General features: G+C 38.3%; 1 protein-coding gene across 5 annotated transcripts in view; it reads left to right on the top strand.

Moving 5' to 3' along the window:
• The window catches only part of THADA (THADA armadillo repeat containing), a 317,055-nt gene that overhangs the window by 6,244 nt on the left and 291,806 nt on the right, over nucleotides 1-19,005 (top strand). For all 5 annotated transcript variants that reach the window (XM_045771620.2, XM_087863348.1, XM_087863349.1 and 2 more), the window contains exons 5-14: nucleotides 1,466-1,614; nucleotides 1,725-1,757; nucleotides 2,016-2,064; nucleotides 4,013-4,200; nucleotides 7,007-7,101; nucleotides 8,394-8,614; nucleotides 10,379-11,085; nucleotides 12,915-13,066; nucleotides 16,266-16,421; nucleotides 17,140-17,262. In XM_045771620.2, coding sequence (XP_045627576.2) covers nucleotides 1,466-1,614; nucleotides 1,725-1,757; nucleotides 2,016-2,064; nucleotides 4,013-4,200; nucleotides 7,007-7,101; nucleotides 8,394-8,614; nucleotides 10,379-11,085; nucleotides 12,915-13,066; nucleotides 16,266-16,421; nucleotides 17,140-17,262 — 1,873 coding nt within the window. The remainder of the gene's footprint in view (nucleotides 1-1,465; nucleotides 1,615-1,724; nucleotides 1,758-2,015; nucleotides 2,065-4,012; nucleotides 4,201-7,006; nucleotides 7,102-8,393; nucleotides 8,615-10,378; nucleotides 11,086-12,914; nucleotides 13,067-16,265; nucleotides 16,422-17,139; nucleotides 17,263-19,005) is intronic.

Below are 19,005 nucleotides of genomic sequence, written 5' to 3'. Positions count from 1 at the left end.
CTACTATATGATTGTATAATATTACTTGCTGGTCTTTTCTTAAAATACTTCATCTGGAATTAAGCTTTGAGTGGAGTGTAAGTTAGAGATACAATTTAGGGGTGCCTGAGTGACTCAGTCATTAAGCGTCTGCCTTCAGCTCAGGGTGTGATCCTGGCGTTTCGGGATTGAGCCCCACATCAGGCTCCTCCACTTGGAGCCTGCTTCTTCCTCTCCCACTCCCCCTGCTTGTGTTCCCTCTCTCGCTGGCTATCTCTCTCTCTGTCAAATGAATAAATAAAATCTTAAAAAAAAAAAAAAAAGAGATACAATTTAGTTTTCTTTTCCATAATGGGGAGCCACTTATCCCCAAAGTTTTGAATAGTTCATCTTTCCCATGTATTTAGAGTGCCATTTTTTTATGTTCTGTGTTCCTGTATAAACATAGATTTAATTTTAGACTTAGGTCTATTTGTTTACTCACCAGCATCACACGTTTATTTACCATAGTTTGATAATGTAGTTTAATTATGTGCTGGAGCAAGTCACCCCTCTGGTGACTTTTCTTTTTCAGACTCTTCCTATTTCTATATTCTTTTTCTTCCAGAAGAGCGTTTGAACTGTTCAGTAAATTAAAAAAAAAAAAAAAACAACAAAAAAACCGCTTTCTGGTTTTGATTTAGATTAATTGAAGTAACATTGACAGTAGTTGAATTTATCTATTAAGTAAATTTTTATTGACCACCTACTATATGTCAAGTAAGTATTCTAGTCATGGAGGATATAGTGAAGTTACATTCTAAGACCAAGATTGAAAATAGTCAAAATATATTAGGATATATAATATCCTAATATATTATAAATTGGGATTAGAGGAAATGAATGCTATGGAGAAAAATAAAGCAGTGAGGAGGGGTGGGAGCACCAAGGATGAGATGAAGGTTACAATTTAAAATCCAGAGGTCACTTCAGATGTCTTTGCTCAAATGTCTTTGATAAGGTGATATTTGAGATTGACCTGAGAGGGATGAGAGAGTGATTATTGGGTCTATTTGAGGGAAGCGTGTCAGGTGGAGGAAATAGCAAGAGCGAAGGCTTTGGTATATCATTGCAACAAGGAAGGCCATGTAGATAGAGCTAAGTGAACACAGATTAAGATAAGACTAGAGAGATATTGGTGGCGCTGGAGTGTAGAGTCCTGTTAGTCACTGTCAGCACTATGGCAACTAATTTGAGGGGGATGTTGTTGGACGATTTTTGTCAGAAGACTAACATAGTGTTTTTATAATATCGCTCTGTCTACTCTATTGAGGAGGGAAGCAAGATGGAAGCTAGGAGTTCCAATGATTGTGGCATGAAGTTAATATTTTCTGGCTGTATTTTCAAAGTGTAGTTCAGTATTCCTTCGTTTGTATGATTCCCTCCCTACTCCATATATCCACTTGCTACACATTGTCAGATATTTAATACTTGGTTCTTTTTCTAGCTCACTAAATGGCCTACCTGAATGTTTTCTAACTGAGGCTATACAAAGTTTTACTTCTCGTCTTCAGGAAGAATTGAATACTACTGATCTATATGCTTATAGGAAAGTAACTGACAATATAGCTTCCTGTATGGAGAACTTTGACTTGGGTAAGCCAGCTGTTGTGTAGTATTTTTTCTGTCATTACATCATTGTTTTTAAATGATGTTAATTTTGGTCCTGGGGCTCCTTACCAGTGTTAATTTTTTTATCCCCCCAGGTAAAGCAGGAGTTAATAATCTTCTTAAAAATGGTAAGTCCTGTTATTTTATTTTATTCTGAGGGGGTAACTGTTTGTATGAGTCGTTTTGGAACTGATTTTTTTTTCACTTTCTTGGCAATGGGTAGAGTCTTGCAGGTTACTAAGGTACATCATGCCCCTTCCTTTTAAATTTCTGCTTCTATACCGTAATATCATTATAGGTAATACTAACAAAATATTTTTTTACACTGACATTAATGTTTACAGTTTTAGGTTCTGCTTTGTCATTATGTATTCTTTTTGTTTCAGTGCTTCATTTTCTGCAGAAGAGTTTAATTGAAATCTCAGAAGAAAATAGGCAAGTAGTATGTGTTTGCATGCTTGTGTGTCTGTACACTTGACATTGTGTGTTGTCTTTGTACAAAGCAAATTTAAAAAAAGGTTCCAGAATGTGCATCATTCCATCCCTCTCTGTTAATATTAGCCTGATCATTGAAATTTATTCTTTAGAGGTTTGATATTTAATTTAAAAAAATCAAATAAATTCTAGGAGAATATGAGAATGAACTCCTTCCTTCCTGAGTGTTCCTTACTTATAGCATCCTGTTCTTATTTTATGAAGGAAATATTTATTATCTGTCTGAGGATATTAATGGTAGTTCTTTTTTTTTTTTTTTTTATAGTTTCTTATCTTTACATAGTCCTATTTCTTCTAAGTTGCTTTTTTTCTGTTTGATGATTTCAGTCATTGTGTTCGTTGCTAGAAGCTTTCATCAGAAGTCTGGTGATTTTTGGCCGAGCGTTCATATATAAGGATGGGACGCTGAGAGTTGATTTGAATCTGTGCATATGGGTGGGGTTGATTGCAGGTTTTATTGTAGGCTAGTTTAGCTGGGCTATTTCTTTGGAAAACCTCTGATACCAATATCGTTAGGTCTTTTTGCATGGGTAATAGATTCACCATGGAATCAAACTGTTGGCTTAATATTCTGGTTGCTGAGGGAGTGAAGAAAGCTGAGGTTGTGGCATTTGGCATTCATTGTTCATATATTTACCTAATTCTCCTATTTGCAATATGGTGTTCCTGTCTTACCTGTGCATGTTATTTTACCTTCTCTAGAGGTAAGCCAGTTGTAGCCAGTAACCAGTCTTCCTATTTTCTGCTGTGTTGAGAATAGACTGATGGGGGGTGACAAGGATAGAAGCTGGGACACCAGTTAGGAGGCCATCGCAGTAATCCGGGGGGGGGGGGTGAGAGTGACTCAGGCCAGGAGTAGCAGTGGAGGTGGTCTGATTCTGGATATATTTTTAAGATAGGACCAATAGGATTTTCTTACAGATCGGGTAGGGAAGAGAGAAGTCAAGGATGATGACAGAGTTTTCGTAGGGCAGAGATCCCAGCAGGTGGAGCAGGTTTGGAGTTGAAGATGAGTTCATGTAGCTTGAGATGTCTGTTAGACATAGATATTGAGTAGAAAGTTGAATGTACAAGTCTGGGATTAGCAAAAGAGGTTCAGGTTGGAGATACAAATTTGGGAACTGTCAGCATATAGATTATAATTTAAAGTTTATGAGCTAGATGAGATCAGCATCAAGAGAACAAAGTAGCTGGACCAAAGAGGGAGAGTAAAGACTGAGTTGTGGAGAGCGGTAACATAAAGAAGTTGGGGAGAAGAGGATGAATTAGCCAAGGTGTCTAGGAAGGAGGGATGGTGAAGTAGGAGAAAATGGAGGAGAGTCTGGTGTCTTGGAAGCCAAGTAAAGAAAGTGGATCAAGGTTGAGGGAGACTTCAAGTTTAGAAATTGTGGCATTCTTCGGACGCCTGAGTGGCTCAGTCAGTTAAGTGTCTTCTTTCGGCTCAGGTCATGATCCCAGGGTCCTGGAATCAAGTCCCACATCAGGCTCTCTGCTAAGTGGGGAGCCTGCTTCTCCCTCTGCCGCTCCCCTTGCTTGTGCTTTCTCTCTCTGACAAATAAATAAATAAAATCTTTAAAAAAAAAAAAGAAATTATGGCATTCATTCTTGTTATTTTTACTCTGTTATTTTTACTCTAAAAAAAGAGAAGTGAGATTAGTCACTAGCTGAGAAGGAGGAAAATGTTAAGGTAAGAGTGTTGAAAGTTTGCAGTTAATGTCCCCATAGTTGGAATATTTATGGGAATGGAAGAGTAAGGTGTATACATGTCTACTATAATCTGGAACGAATTTTGGCCCTTTGATTGAGGGATGTTTCTTTTGCAGAGGGATAGAAATGGGGACATTATTATGTGACTTTTTTTTGTAATAATGTCTTTTCTTCATTATAGAAAATTTGCTGGAAATCATATAGTTCAAACGCAGTTAATGAATGACTTGTTGGTAGGCACTAGAGTTTCAGTGATGTTAGTGCAGAAAATACAAGACTTTCAGAGAATTCATTTGAAGACTTCCAGTTCTCCCACATGGCAAAGTATGTGTGGATTGCTGAGTATTTTCACCAAGTTCTTAAGCGATGGTAAGTGTAAAACCATAAAAATGATGATTATAATTGAGCGTCATTCAGCTTTTGATAATAATGGTATGAAATGTTCGATACTCAGCTGAGATGTAGGACTTCTTCTCCCCCAGCCCCTTAAAACATGAATAAGCCCTGGATTATGAGGTTTTAATGCTTTTTCTTTCAAATATACCAGTTCTATAAGGGGTAATGTTAAAGGACTTTTTTAAATGTGTGTGTGTGCATTGTAAAGAAGAAAACCTAACCATCTTAGTGTTGAAAAGCCACAGACTTTAAATGGCAAAAGAAAATTCTTGATAAGAAGAGATTTCCAAATTTGAATGGAAGATCTGGAAAGGTGACTGTAACCCATACATTTCTCCTTAGCAGCAGGCATTATCCTCAAGTAATGACGGTAGTCCTTTTGGGGGGTGGTCATTGTTCCCCCTTATATCTCTCATATATTGCTTCTATCCATATGAACTGTGTACTGGGAAGCCAAATAGTTAATGAGAGGAAGTCTCTTTTCATAAAAGTATTTCAAATAATAAAATACAGTGAAATGGTAGAATATCACCGTTTTGTAACCTGATGAATTGATGGAGGCATTAAGCATCAGCAACTGCTAACTACGGAACTGACAACCAGACAACATGTGTCCCTTAGAGTCTTGCTTTTACTGCCTGTACTCTTCCCAAAGTGACTGAACTTGAGACTGATCTCTAGGTCACCTGCCAATTTACAGGAATTACAGAAGACGGAGGAGTGTGTTGAACTGCATTAGGACTAAGCAAACCCACATCCAGATTGTGGGAAACTGCAGATCAAAGGCCAGAGCTCTTGAATAGAGAAATTGTAATGAAATGAAAAGGATGGAGAGGGCACCTGTAGATTAAAAGGCACTTAAAATATGTATCAGATTTTTAAAAAAATAGGATTAAACTACACTATCTAGGGATGCACATTTGATTAATAAGACTTTAAAAATCAGGAAGCCATTACTTTGGAAGTCACGAAAATGCTTACTCAGGGTGAGAAGGGGGTGTGGTTGGGATGAAGCACATGGATGAGCCTTCTGGGCTGGGTGCCTCAGTTCAATTTCTCACCTTGGATGCTGGGTACAAGGGTGTTCACCTTCAAATAATTCATTAGGCTGTACCCTTGTTTTAGGTGTTTTCCTGTATCAGTGTGTTATCTTACAGTAAGATTAACAAAAAAAATGATACTTAACATGTAAGTATTTACAAAAAGTTAATTTCCTTTTTACCCTTTACCTCGCGTTCTCTGTGGTCATGAATGCATGAATATTAACTTATTAAAAAATTATTGGGATCGGTTTAGAGCTTTTGTTTGTAAAGAGCAGTAACTGACTCTGGTTTTGCTAGGCTAATGGGAAAAAAATAGTACCTCATTGTTTATATGTTTTGAAACCTGGTAACTAGCTATCTTGTCCAGATTTATTTATTTATTTATTTGTTTATTTATTTATTTATTTAGACTAAGATCTCAGGGAGTTATTAAAAGGAAAGGAAAGTTACTTTGAGACAAAATTTATAGACATCTTCCCAGAGAATATTTGCTTCTTAAAAGAAGACTTTGTTATTCTTAAAAAAAAAAAAAAAAAAAAAAAAAAGACTGGTGAAATACAGGGAAGACCTGATTTTAATACGAGGCAGCCTCTTTTCTGAACAGTTGATGGTGTCTGTCTAGTGCCGTTCTTCCCCAGGGTTTTAAAGCTTCACGTATCAGTCCAGTGTTTGGCTGCAGGTAACAGAAAACCAAATTTCAGGGACTTCAGCATATGTCCCTTCCCTCGCCCCCACATCACAGAAGTTTAGAGGCAAGTGATCCCGAACTGCTGTATGTGGTCTAGGACCCAAACATTTCTGCCCTTCCGCCCGGCTGTCCGAAAGCATGTTGGCTTTCACACCCACGTTTGTTGCCTCATGGTTGCCATTTGACCGCTGTAGCTCCACACATTATGTCTGTAGGTAAGGCAGGAAGGAAGGCCAGTTGCATCTTTACCTTTAATCAGGAAAAACAAAAGTACCCAAGTACCTGCTTATGTTCCATTGGCCTGAACCCTCATGGCTACCTTTAGTTGCAAGGAGGATTGGGGAAGCAAAGTACCCTGCCTTTGGCTGAGCACGTGGATACCCCAGTCAAAGTCACAGTTCTGTTAGCAGGGAAAAAGTGCAGAATGGAGGTTTCTTAGGTAGTTTATGGTAGGTATTTATGATTCTTAGTCCAGGTTGAATAATTCACTGTATTTGGTAAACTCTCTCACAAAACAGAGGCTAATAGAAGACAAGGAGAAGATAGCAAGCCCAGATTGGTCACGTTGGGTGTAGTGCCAGTGATAGCAAAGTTTGCAGTTAGCACTGATGCAGGCTCTTTACATAAGCCCTGAAATCACGTTAAGACAAAGTAGTACATGTGGGGGTTGGGATGGAGAGGCATCAGTGTAGGGGAGACAAGTGGTATTGCTGCTAGATGTGCTGGGGGGAGAGGAAGAGAGAGTGGGGGTTAGAGGAGAGAGGAAAGAATCATGTTTATTAAGTATTTATGTGCTGGGCATAAAAACCTTATATGCATTTAAACCTTATAATAACTGTAAGATAGGAGTTATATTTTCTCATTTTGCAGAAGAGAAAGCTGGGTCCCTGGGAGGTTAAATAACTTGCCCAAAGTCTACTCAACCTAGGAAGTGGTCGTGCTAGAAATGGCACCTCGGACTATCTGACCCTGTACCATGTACTTTTTCCGCTGGATCACAATACCCATCGTCATTTAATACATGCTCTCTACTTTTTTTGCCAAATAGATGACCTCTTACAGACCATTCAGAGTACATCTGGACTAGCTGTTATTCTTTTTATTAAGGCTATGTTTCATCCACCTGAAAAGATTCCTGATTTGGTGAGTGCATCTCCTTTGTAGAATTGTACTTCATTGATAATTAGACACATGTTTTAAAAATCCTTTTAAAGAAGTGAATTAAAAAATTTCTTTCTGCATAGTCAGAATCTTTCTGGTGATCTGTTTCTCTTACAATAAGGGACAGTCCAAAAATGCAAAAAAAGCAGAAAGAAGACAATAGCAGTCACCTATAAATCCATCTCACAAAGATAATCTCTATAAACATTTTTGTGGGGTATATCTTTCTAGTTTGTTTCTAGTGCTGTTTGTTCAGTTCCATCTCTCAGTATTATAAGAGATAAAATATTAAAAGTATTAAAAGTATGCAGAGATAAATGTATAGATACATGAAGTCACTGCTTTTTGATAAATATGTCCTTTTTATTAAGAATGACACAGAGATGCCTGGGTGGCTCAGTCGCTTAAGCGTCCAACTCTTGATTTCAGCTCAGGTCTTGATCTCAGATTTGTGAGTTCAAGCCCTGTGTTAGGCTCCATGCTGAGCCTAACTTAAAAAAAAAAAAAAAGAATAACCCAAATGTTGTTCTTTATTTTTATTTCATTTGTTCATTTACAATAGATTTATTTATTTGAGAGAGCAAGCATGAGCAGGAGGAGCAGAGGGAGATGGAGAGAGAATCCCAAGCAGACTCTCTACTGAGTACGGAGCCCAATGCAGGGCTGGATCTCACGACCCTGAGATTGTGACCTGAGCCGAAACCAGGAGTTGGATGCTCAACTGACCATGCCACCCAGGCATCCCCCAAATATTGTACTTTAGATGGGACGCATGTTAGAATCAATTTTTTGGTGTATTTGGTCAGATGGAAAGTATAATTGATAATTTGGGCTATAATTCTTGTATTCAGTACTAGCAGGTTTTTTCTTTCTTACTGTATTATCTGGAAACTTATTTTAGCTATTTACCTGACTTTTTGCAAAATAGATGTGTACTCTTCTAGGAGATCACACAAGGTATTTATTACTGGATAAAATTTAGCAATTTGATTTCTAAGATCACCTCTAAAAAGCATTAGTTAAGCTCATCCACCTGCAGGTGGCGATATGTTTTGCTGTACCAGTACCTTCCAACCAGCAAATTTTGGTCCATGTACTTTGATTTAATTTTTTTCCCTTTTGATATAATTTTGAACACTTGTGGCTTCTCATCTTTAGGTTCAGTTATTTTTCCTAGGATGTTTCAGGGGAAAGGGAATTTTGGATTTACATTTTGAAATATCTGAAAAATTTTAGAGGCTTTATAACAAGTTAGGTCTGTTATGTTTTTCCAGATTAGTAGTTTGCTTCTCCGTTCAGTGGACTGCACCAGCATCCCCGACTGGTTTTTGAACTGCTGCAGGAGCCTTTGTGGTACTGATGTCTCGCAGTCAACTCTCTTATTCCTGTGTCAGGGGACACTCACCATGTTGGACTGGCAGAATGGGAATATGGGCCTGAGTGGGGAGGCCCTGCTCTTGAATATTGTGCATGTTTTGTTTACCTTGAGTTCACAGTGAGTTTTCATACTGTTGTCTCCTATTTTGTTTTGCTTGTCAGACATTTCAAAGATGGCAACTGAAGTAGCATACTTAGTAATTCCATGAAAAGTGCTCAGGATAATCCTGAATTAAAAGGAAGATAACAGGGACACCTGGGTGGCTCAGTCGGTTAAGCATGTGCTTTCGGCTTGGGTCATGATCCCAGGGTCCTGGGATTGAGTCCCACATCGGGCTCCTTGCTCATTGGGAAGCCTCCTTCTCCCTCTGCCTGCCACTCCCCCTGCTTGTGTACACTCTCTCTCTGTCAAATAAGTAAATAAAATCTTAAAAAAAAAAAAAAAAGGGAAGATAACCTGTAGGCAATGAAAAAAGTATGAAAGTAGAACAAGAAAAGATGAGATGATGAGTAGGGGGAGAGAGTTACAGATATTATTGGTGCAGGTGAACCTGTACTGAACATTTCTGATGTTAATGTTAACATTTAGTCTCTAATGCTGCATTTTAGTTTCTGAACAACGTCAATATAGGTAATTCAGTATGAGCCTCACATGTCTGATAAATAGGATAGGAAATCTAATGTGTTGAGTAGCTAAAGTGAAGTTAGAAAAGTAAATACTAAAACTTAAGAGTATATTGCTAATAAGCACCTGAGTCAAAACTGTAACAGTTCTTCTGACTTCATTGGATTGTGTTTTGTGGGGTTTTTTTGGTGTTTTTTTTATAATGCCTGAAAGTGATCATGTGCTTAAAACGTCAAACCATAGGTACAACTTAATAGTAATGAATATGTAGGTAAAGGAAGAAAAGTACAGGTTCTAAAATCATTTTTACATGTTTTTCAGCTTATGTATATGTGAAAACTGCATTTTTTGGAAGACTTTATTTATTTGAGAGAGAGAGAGAGAGAGACAGATAGCAAGAGAGTACAAGTGAGAAGGTAAGGGAGAAACTGACTCCCTGCTGAGCAAGGAGCTCGATGCAGGACTCCATTCCAGGACCTGCGATCATGACCCAAGCCGAAGGCAGACACTTAACTGACTGAGCCACCCAGGTGCCCTGAAAATTGTGCATATTTTAAAGGAATGTAAAAATTAATATTTTTGGGGTGGGGAGGGGTAGAGGAAGAGAGAATCTTTTTTGTTTTGTTTTGTTTTTAAAGATGTTATTTATTTATTGAACAGAGAGAGACACAGCGAGAGAGGGAACACCAGGAGGGGGAGTAGGAGAGGGAGAAGCAGGCTTCCCTCTGAGCAGGGAGCCCGATGCAGGGCTTGGTCTCAGGACCCTGCGATCATGACCTGAGCCGAAGGTAGACGCTTAACGACTGAGCCACCCAGGCACCCCAGAGAGAGAGAATCTTAAGCAGGCTCCACGCCCACTGCAGAGCCTGATGCAGAGCTTGATCTCAGGACCCTGAGATCATGACCTGAGCTGAAATCAAGATTTGGATGCTCAGTCGACTGAGCCACCCGGGCACCCCTCTCAGTATGTTTTAAAACACCTGTGAAACCATCATCAAAATCAAAATAATGAACATTTTCATCACTCCCAGAAGTTTTCTTGTGTCCCTTTTTGGAGTATTTCTATAAGATGAAAAGATTCATTTATAAATTTGAGATCTGTTTTGGCCTTGTTTGTAATTTTTTATCATTGTAAATTTAGTAATTATTGAATTTTCTGATCATTCTTTGTCTTTTATATTTTTAAACTCTAGATGATTATAAAATGAAATTTCTGTTACTAGTCAGTTTATAATAATGTGGTTCATTTTTCTTCAGGATCAAGGAATCAACTCTGGAATTGTTTCTGTCTAGAATTTTGGCATCCTGGACTAATTCGGCCATACATGTCCTTGAATCAAGTTCCCCAAGCCTAAAGGACAATCTGAATGGGAATTCAAGTATAGTTCGGAGACTTTTGGAATATGTCTATACCCACTGGGAACATCCACTGGATGCTTTGAGACACCAAACCAAAATTATATTCAGAAATATTCTCCAAATGCACCGGCTCGCTAAAGGAAAGTCAGACTCTGAAGCGCCAGGTTTGGCTGCCGATCGTTTCATCTGTGATCTGGCTGAAAGTCTTCTGCGGTTGGAATGGCACGTTAAAGGGAAGTATGCATGCCTTGGCTGTTTAGTAGATTACATAGGAATTGGACATATTTTGGCACTAGCTAAAACTATTCCATCACAAATCTTAGAGGTGATGGGAGACCAGTCCTTGGTACCTTATGCAAGTGACCTCTTAGAAACCATGTTCAGAAATCACAAGAGTCATTTGAAGTCCCAGGCTGTCGACAGTACTTGGATTGATGAGTGGCACGAGACTTGGGTTTCTCCTCTCCTTTTTATACTGTGTGAAGGAAATCTGGATCAAAAATCGTATGTGATCGATTATTACTTGCCAAAATTATTGAACTGTAGCCCTGAAAGCTTAAGCTACATGGTAAAGATTCTTCAAACTTCTGCTGATGCTAAAACTGGTAAGAAAAGGAATCATTCTTGTAGTAATTTCTTTTTTTTTTTTTAAGATTTTATTTATTTATTTGACAGAGAGAGAGACAGCCAGGGAGAGAGGGAACACAAGCAGGGGGAGAGGGAGAGGAAGAAGCAGGCTCTCAGCAGAGGAGCCTGACGTGGGGCTTGATCCCAGATCGCCGGGATCACGCCCTGAGTCATAGGCAGACACTTAACGACTGCGCCACCCAGGCGCCCCTCTTTTAGTAATTTCTAATTAAGATGTTTAAGGGTAGGTAGCTAGGCAGATGTGGACCATATTCAAATTTAAATATTACCACTTCTGTAAACAGTAAAAGAGGGTATGAGCGATAGAGATTTCAGATTGAGACTAATGTTCCTGTCCAGAGCGGAGTAGAGTTTTTTTTGACTGAAGTCATTTCTACAAGCTGAGGATTGATTCCAGTTAATGATTATAAGGTTCTCTTTATTACTAGTTTTAATTCATTTTGCCAAGTTCTTATTTGTTAGGTTGTCAGACTGGAATAGAAGTTTGAGTGTTTTATACAAGTTGCTAATTCTAGTGATTGAAACAGTAATTAAGAATTGTTTTAGGCAACAATCAAGATAGGTAAACTGGCAGTAGCAAGTTTTTGTCTCTGGGGAAGAGACAAAAAAATGTAGATGTGTGACCTCAAGAAACAACTGTCTGTAGTCATTTAGAATAGGGGTAAACATTCCACTGAAACTCAGTAACCCTGAAGGAATCACTGCATTAAAGCATAATTCAATAATTAATATATAAATGATGATCCTGACTTATCATGTGAATCTTAAAATTACTGTATTCTGTTTAACAAAGCAGGAATATGTACCCTGTATCACAGTTTAAGAATATTTACAGCAAGGGGTGGCTGGGTGGCTCAGTTGGTTAAGTATCCAACTCTTGATTTCAGCTCAGGTCATGAGCTCAGGGTCATGGGATCGAGCCCCACTTTGGGCTCTGTGCTGAGCGTGGAGCCTGCTTCAGATTCTCTCTGTTTCCCTCTGCCCCTCCCCCAACCTGTGTGTGCATGGGTGCTCTCTTTAAAAAAAAACTCAAAATAATTGAAAACCGTGAGATAGCTAGCTGGAAAAATCTGATTCCTATACACAAAAATAAAGGATTATTTGTAGTTTTTTCCCCATTATTTGTAGTCTTTAACAACAATTGTTCTTGCCTTTTTGAGAAACCATCTAAAGTTCAAGATTCATGAATCTGTTCTGAAGTAAGGCAGTCTCTATTTTTATATCCATGTTCCCTTTGAGCCAGGCTTCCCTGTTCTGTTAGTATGGCTGATGTCTTAGCCTCCTTGTATCCTTGTAATCCTCCTTTTACCTTTTTTACTAGGGAGAAACAGTAACTCCAAAATATGCAGAGAAGTTTAGTGTTTATTTTTAGAGAAATAATGATATTTAGCCACTAAAGTGTTTTTCCTAATTTTGGCTGAAAGTCAGTTTCGTTATCTTACTGTTTTAAATATTTCTCCGCCTGATATTTTTTTTCCTCTGAATCACTTCCTGGTTCATTTCTAAGTGCCAAGAAAAAGGTAAAAATAGCAAAAAATAATGATTTCTTTAAATTAACGTAAGGGGATTATATTTACTTGCAATTGTTGACACGAGAACTATCAAATCCTTTTCAATAATGATTATTTTATGATAGGAACTTTCTTTCATGTTAGAATTTAAAATATGATTTTTATTTCTTGAAATACAATGTTAGTTGCAAAATGAAAATTGTGGCAGTTGTTACATAGCACAGTAGTTGTCTGTGTTATTGTGCTTCTGAGACAACAATTTTTTCCATCCTTAGGGTCTTATAATAGCAGAGGGGCTCTGGGAGCTTTGATGGCATGTCTGCGAACAGCTAGAGCTCATGGACATCTTCAGTCTGCAACTGATGCCTGGAGGAATCTCGTGTCCAGTGCAAGAATAAAACAAGGCTTAATTCATCAGCACTGCCAAGTAAGTAAATAAAATAGCTGGGAATTTCATACATGCAGCAGGTCTCTGATTTATTTATTCAGTTAGCAGTCTAATATAGAGGCCCCTGTGTTGAGCCCAGCACTGTTTTAAGAGATCTGGAGGGAGGAGGAATTTGAAAGTGTAAAGTGTAGGGGCGCCTGGGTGGTTTTGGTTACGTGTCTGCCTTCGGCTCAGGTTATGCATGATCCCAGGGTCTCTGCTCATCAGGGAGTGTAGTTCTCCCTCTGCCTCTGCCACTTCCCCTGCTTGTGCTTTCTCTCTCTCTCTCTCAAATAAATATATAAAATCTTAAAAAAAAAGAAAAGAAAAGTGTAGACCTTGCATTTGGGCTATTTAAATTTCAGTTGAAGGCATAAGAAAACCTGCATAAAACACCTGGAAGCTCTTAGAAAACAATACAGATACAAGTGCTCCTTTATGCACGAGGATTTGGCAGGCTGAGAACAGAGCAGGCAGTGGTTGATTAGGAATGTATGAGATGTTATTAAAGGAGAGGAAGCATTGGAGCAGCACACAAAATGGGAGAACACTAGAACTGATCAATGAAGTCAGTCAAGTCACAGGGTAGAAAATCAATGTACAGAAATCTGTTGCTTTCCTATACACTAATAATGAAGCAGCAGAAAGTGAAATTAAGAAAGCAATTCCATTTAGAGTTGCACCAAAACCAATAAAATATCTAGGAATAAATTTAACCAAAGAGATGAAAGACCTGTACTCCGAAAGCTATAAAACATCGATGAAAGGAATTCGGGACAATGCAAAGAAATGGAAAGACATTTCATGCTCTTGAGTTGGAAGAAAAAATATTGTTAAGATGTCTATACTACCCAAAGCACTCTACACATTTAATGCAGTCCCTATCAAAATACCAACGGCTTTTCTCACAGAACTAGAACAAACAATCCTAAAATTTGTATGGAGCCCACAAAAGACCCCAAATAGCCAAAGCAATCTTTTTTTTCTTTTAAAGATTTTATTTATTTCGGAGAGAGAGAGAGAGCAAGAGAGAGAGTGCACCAGCATGAGCGGGGGGTTGGGGGGGGGGTGGGGAGGAGGGGTGGGCAGAGGGAGAAGCAGACTCCCTGCTAAGCAGGGAGCCTGATATGGGGCTTGATCCCAGGACCCTGGAATCATGACCTGAGCTGAAGGCAGACACTTAACCAACTTAGCTACCCAGGTGCTCCTAACCAAAGCAATCTTGAAAAAGAAAAATAAAACTGGAGGTATCACAATTCTACATTTCAAGTTATATTACAGAGTGGTAGTAATTAAAACAGTATGGTGCTGGCATAAAAGTAGACACAGAGATCAATGGAATAGAACAGAAAACCGAGAAATAAACTCACAATTATATAATCAGTTAATCTTTGATAAAGGAGGGATGAATATACAATGGGAAAAAGACAGTGTCTTCAATAATGGTGCTGGGAAAACTGGACAGCCACATGCAAAAGAATGAAACTGGACCACTTTCTTTCACCATACACAAAAATAAAGTCAAAATGGATTAAAGACCTAAACCATAAAAATCCTCGAAGAGAGCATAGGCAGTAATCTCTCTGACATTAGCTGTAGCAACATTTTTCTAGATATGTCTCCTGAGGCAAGGGAAACAAAAGCAAAAATAAAATATTGGGACTACGTCAAAATAAAAAGCATCTGCACAGCAAAGGAAACAATCAAGAAAACTAAAAGGAAATCTACTGAATGGGAGAAGATGTTTGCAAAAGACATATCCAATAAAGGGTTAGTATCCAAAATATATAAAGAACTGATACACCTCAATACCCAAAGAACAAATAATCCAATTAATAAATGGGCAGAAGATATGAACAGACATTTCTCTAAGAAACACATCTAGGTGGCCAACGGACACATGAAAAGATGCTCAACATCACTCATCATCAGGGAAACGTAAATCAAAACTATAGTGAGATATCACCACATACCTGTCAGAATGGCTAAAATCAAAGCCATAAGAAACAAGTGTTGGCAAGGATGTGGAGAAAAAGGAGCCTTTGTGAGCTGTTGGTGGGAATGCAAACTACTGTAGCCACTGTGGAAAACAGTATGGAGGTTCCTCAAAAAATTAAAAATAGAACTACCCTATGATCCAGTAATCCCACTACTGGGTTTTTACCCAAAAAACCCAAAGCACTAATTCAAAGGGATACATGTAACATTATTTGCAATAGCTAAACTATGGAAGCAGCTGTAGTATTCATGGATACATGAGTGGATAAAGAAAAGGTGATACATATATACACATGCACACACATACCATGGAATATTACTCGGCCATAAAAAATAAAATCTTGCCATTTGCAACAACATGGATAGAGCTAGAGAGTATAATGCTAAGCAAAATAAGTCAGAGAAAGACAAATACCATGTGATCTCACTCATATATGGAATTTAAGAAACAAAACAAATGAGCAAAGGAAAAAAACAATCACAAAGAAACAGACCCTTAACTATAGAGAACAAACAGATGGTTACCAGAGGGGAGGTGGTTGGGCAGATGGAAGAAATAGGGGATAGGAATTAAAGAGTACACTTATTATGATGAAGAAAAAATAAATAAAATGATTTAAAAAAAACAAACACAAAACAAGTACCAAAATGGGAGAACACAAAACGAGGTCTGGAGGAGGATTCAGGATGTTGTTTGGCAGGAGTAGAGTGGTCCATTTTATGGAGGCCTCCGATGGTAGGCTGAAGACTTCAGATTTCATTCAGCTGGTAACTGGGAACCAGAGCCATTCTGCCTTCAGCAAGGAAGTAGAATTAATGGCAGCTGAGATGAGTTTCCAGTGTGAGAGCAAAAAGAAACCAGGAGCCTGATAGGTGTGCATGACAGTAATCTAAGAGTGAGCTGATGAGGTCCTGGGGTAAAGTAGAGAAAAAAGAATGAAGTTGAGCATTAGCATGAATTAAGAATCCATAAGATTATTGACTTACGAAATACCCAATTTACATATTTAATAAAATTATTTTATACGCATTATAACCCCAGGATCTTTGGGACGAGGGAACCTTTCTGAAGTTTACATGGGTAAACTGAGGTTTACTGTTTTTCCCCCCTTTGGTAGCTTGTGTAAATAAACGTGTCAAGTAGTCTGCGATTTGCTTATTTCATTGAAAAATTAACATTTTATTGCTTGATGTGTTTTAGGTACGGATAGATACATTAGGCTTGCTTTGTGAAAGTAATCGAAGCACAGAAGTCGTTTCCATGGAAGAAATGCAGTGGATTCAATTCTTTATCACTTATAATCTTAACAATCAGTCCCCAGGAGTGCGACAACAGATTTGCTCTCTTCTTAAAAAGGTAGAATTTCTCATCAGAAAGTACAGGAAAGTGGAGAACGTTGCTCTGCAGATCATTTTTGAAAAGAGCTCTGATTTTGGGAGAGTGTGTGGATAATGGTCACGGCATCGGACTGCCACGTCCCTTCATGGCCCACCTGTGAACCATTCTGTGATTCCATAGAGTTTACGTTTGAGACTCAAGCCGAGGATATAAAGTCCTTTCATTTTGGTGTAAAATAAATCAAACTTGAGCTCTTTTCTTTGGAAAGAAAAAAAAAACGTAGTGACGGATCTTTCAGGGTGAAAGGTATTTTAAGAAAACTTTGGTGAGAGGAGGAAAGATCCCCTTGTAGTTTTATCATTTAAGGGCCTCATGAAATGGTCATTGTTGACTGATTCAGCTCGACTTAACCATATGCCTCCTATATGGGATGAGGAATTGGGAGAGTATAGAAGTGAGTATATTTTTAGTTTCATGCCAACCTAAAGGAAATAGAACTACAATTTAATGACTGTGTATTCTGGTTTGCAGTGATATTTTGTTTTTGGTTTTAAAAATATGTGTTAATTTTCTGTCAGAGAGAAACACTGTAAATATTAAGAGTTTAGAAACCAGTACTCTCCTTGCTTGAAGTTTTAGTCTAAAGAATTTAGAAAATTTGTCCTTTGCCTTTTTTTAGACTGACATTTAAGATTAATGTGGCTTACATATGCTTCATTTTTCTTTTTCTCAAAAGTTGTTCTGTAGGATACAGGAAAGTTCTCAGGTGCTTTATAAACTGGAACAAAGTAGAGCCAAACATGAGCCAGAGAATGAGTTAACCGAACAGCACCCTTCTGTTTCTTTACAGCAATATAAGGTAGGTGATCTATTTCTAGACATATGGGTATTTAAGAAACATGGAACAATCGTCAATAAACGTTAAAGGGACATACATGGAAGTCTCTTAGTGAGTAGTTGTTTCTCTGCTTTTTTCCTTCAAGTGGGTTTTACATATTCCTAGTGGTGCTTTGGTACTTCTCTTGAGGTACCCTGAGTCGTGGAACCAGTGCTGGACTTGAGGCCTGTTACAGAATAACAGTGATGGGTTAACCTCCGTCCTTTACAGCTTAATGTGGGCCCCGTGAATTTAGTACTTTAACAACAAGGTAATTGCTGGCCTTGAACTCCTCCACCCCTCCCCAGGGTAGAAGGTTGCTGTCTCTGGGCCTGCTTCCTCTTTAGACTAATATGACTTACAGTGGCTTGACATTGGTGCCTCCTGGTCTGTGGCCCAGTTGTGGAGGTACCTGTCCATCCCATTTTGGAGGGAGCGCGAAGAGTACGGCTTGGTTTCAGGGCACTGTGTTAATGGGATGAATGGAACCCCAGATAAGAGCAGCACCAGCATGGGCCAGAGCTCAGCTTGACAACCTTCCATTTCTGTCCATCAGAACAGAATGAGTATTTCACTGGTTCCTTACTCCAAATCTAGCCTCTTGGAAGCAGAGATCTTATTGTCTTCTAAGACCCAGATAGAAGACAGAGCTCATCTGTTGTATTTCACGTAAGGAAACAATTGTACTAAATTAATGATACATCGAAGCCATGAAACACACACTACCTACTCTAAGCATTAGTATGGGGGGCCCTTAGTTTTCAGTTTTATATTCAAAAGGTAAAAAATCATCTATAGAAGAATATTTCTATACCAAGGCTGAAATTAGCTTCATCTTTGTAAAATCCCAACAGTGACAACCTAAACTTGAAGGACATGGGTTTAGTCCCATTTCTGCCACTGATTAGTTGGCTTACTTGATGAGTCTGTTCAACTGTAAGTGGGATGAATAACCTCTCTGAAAAGGCTGGTTTTGAGGATTAAATGAGAAGGCTGTTTGTACATTCTAAATCACCCTAAAAAGCCTCGCTGGGATTCATTAAAAGCTACTAGAGTGAATTCTGAGCACTTGCTTTGTGTGTGGACAAATTAGTTGTTTTTTAGCCTTACTTAGATCATTGCTAGACAATCTAAGAAAACACAGCTCTTTTGCTTCTTTTTGCAAGGGGTAAAATGACGTTTGTGAAAACTGAGTTAAGTACTTAGAACACAAAACTTATGTTGTGGATTGACATTCTGAACTTTCACGTATACATGGTTTCTTAGTTTGACCTTGTGAATATATGTGTTTTTGAAAACCAGCCCTTTAGAGTCTTAATCTGAGTCAGTCTCATAGTTCTGATATTTCCTCCCAACTATAGTCATTGTGGCTTTTGGAGATTGTGACTTTGGCCCTAAATTACTTATCTTCATCTTTATAAGAGTGGGTGTCATGCATAGTGTATGGTCAGCTTGCTGCCAATCAATAGACTAAGTCCTGGGAGAGAAGGGGAGTTAGTTGGAAAAGATGTCTTCTAGTCTAGTGAAGGAGATTATTCCATACCTAAATAACTAATATTAGCTTGAGTACTTTTAAATTTACAGAATGCTCATTTAAATCTTTAATAACAAAGCTGTGAGATATGTAAGATGCTTGAGAATCACATCTTATAAGTTTTCTGGTTTTCTGTATAGAAACTTTAATAATAATTATTGTTTTCACTAGAGAAAAAAGACTTTATCTTG

This window comes from Ursus americanus, chromosome 7 (genome assembly GCF_024610735.1).
Source record: "Ursus americanus isolate L20-20 chromosome 7, mUrsAme1.1.p, whole genome shotgun sequence".
NCBI lineage: Eukaryota > Metazoa > Chordata > Mammalia > Carnivora > Ursidae > Ursus > Ursus americanus.
This window is presented reverse-complemented; position numbering and strand designations above follow the sequence as displayed.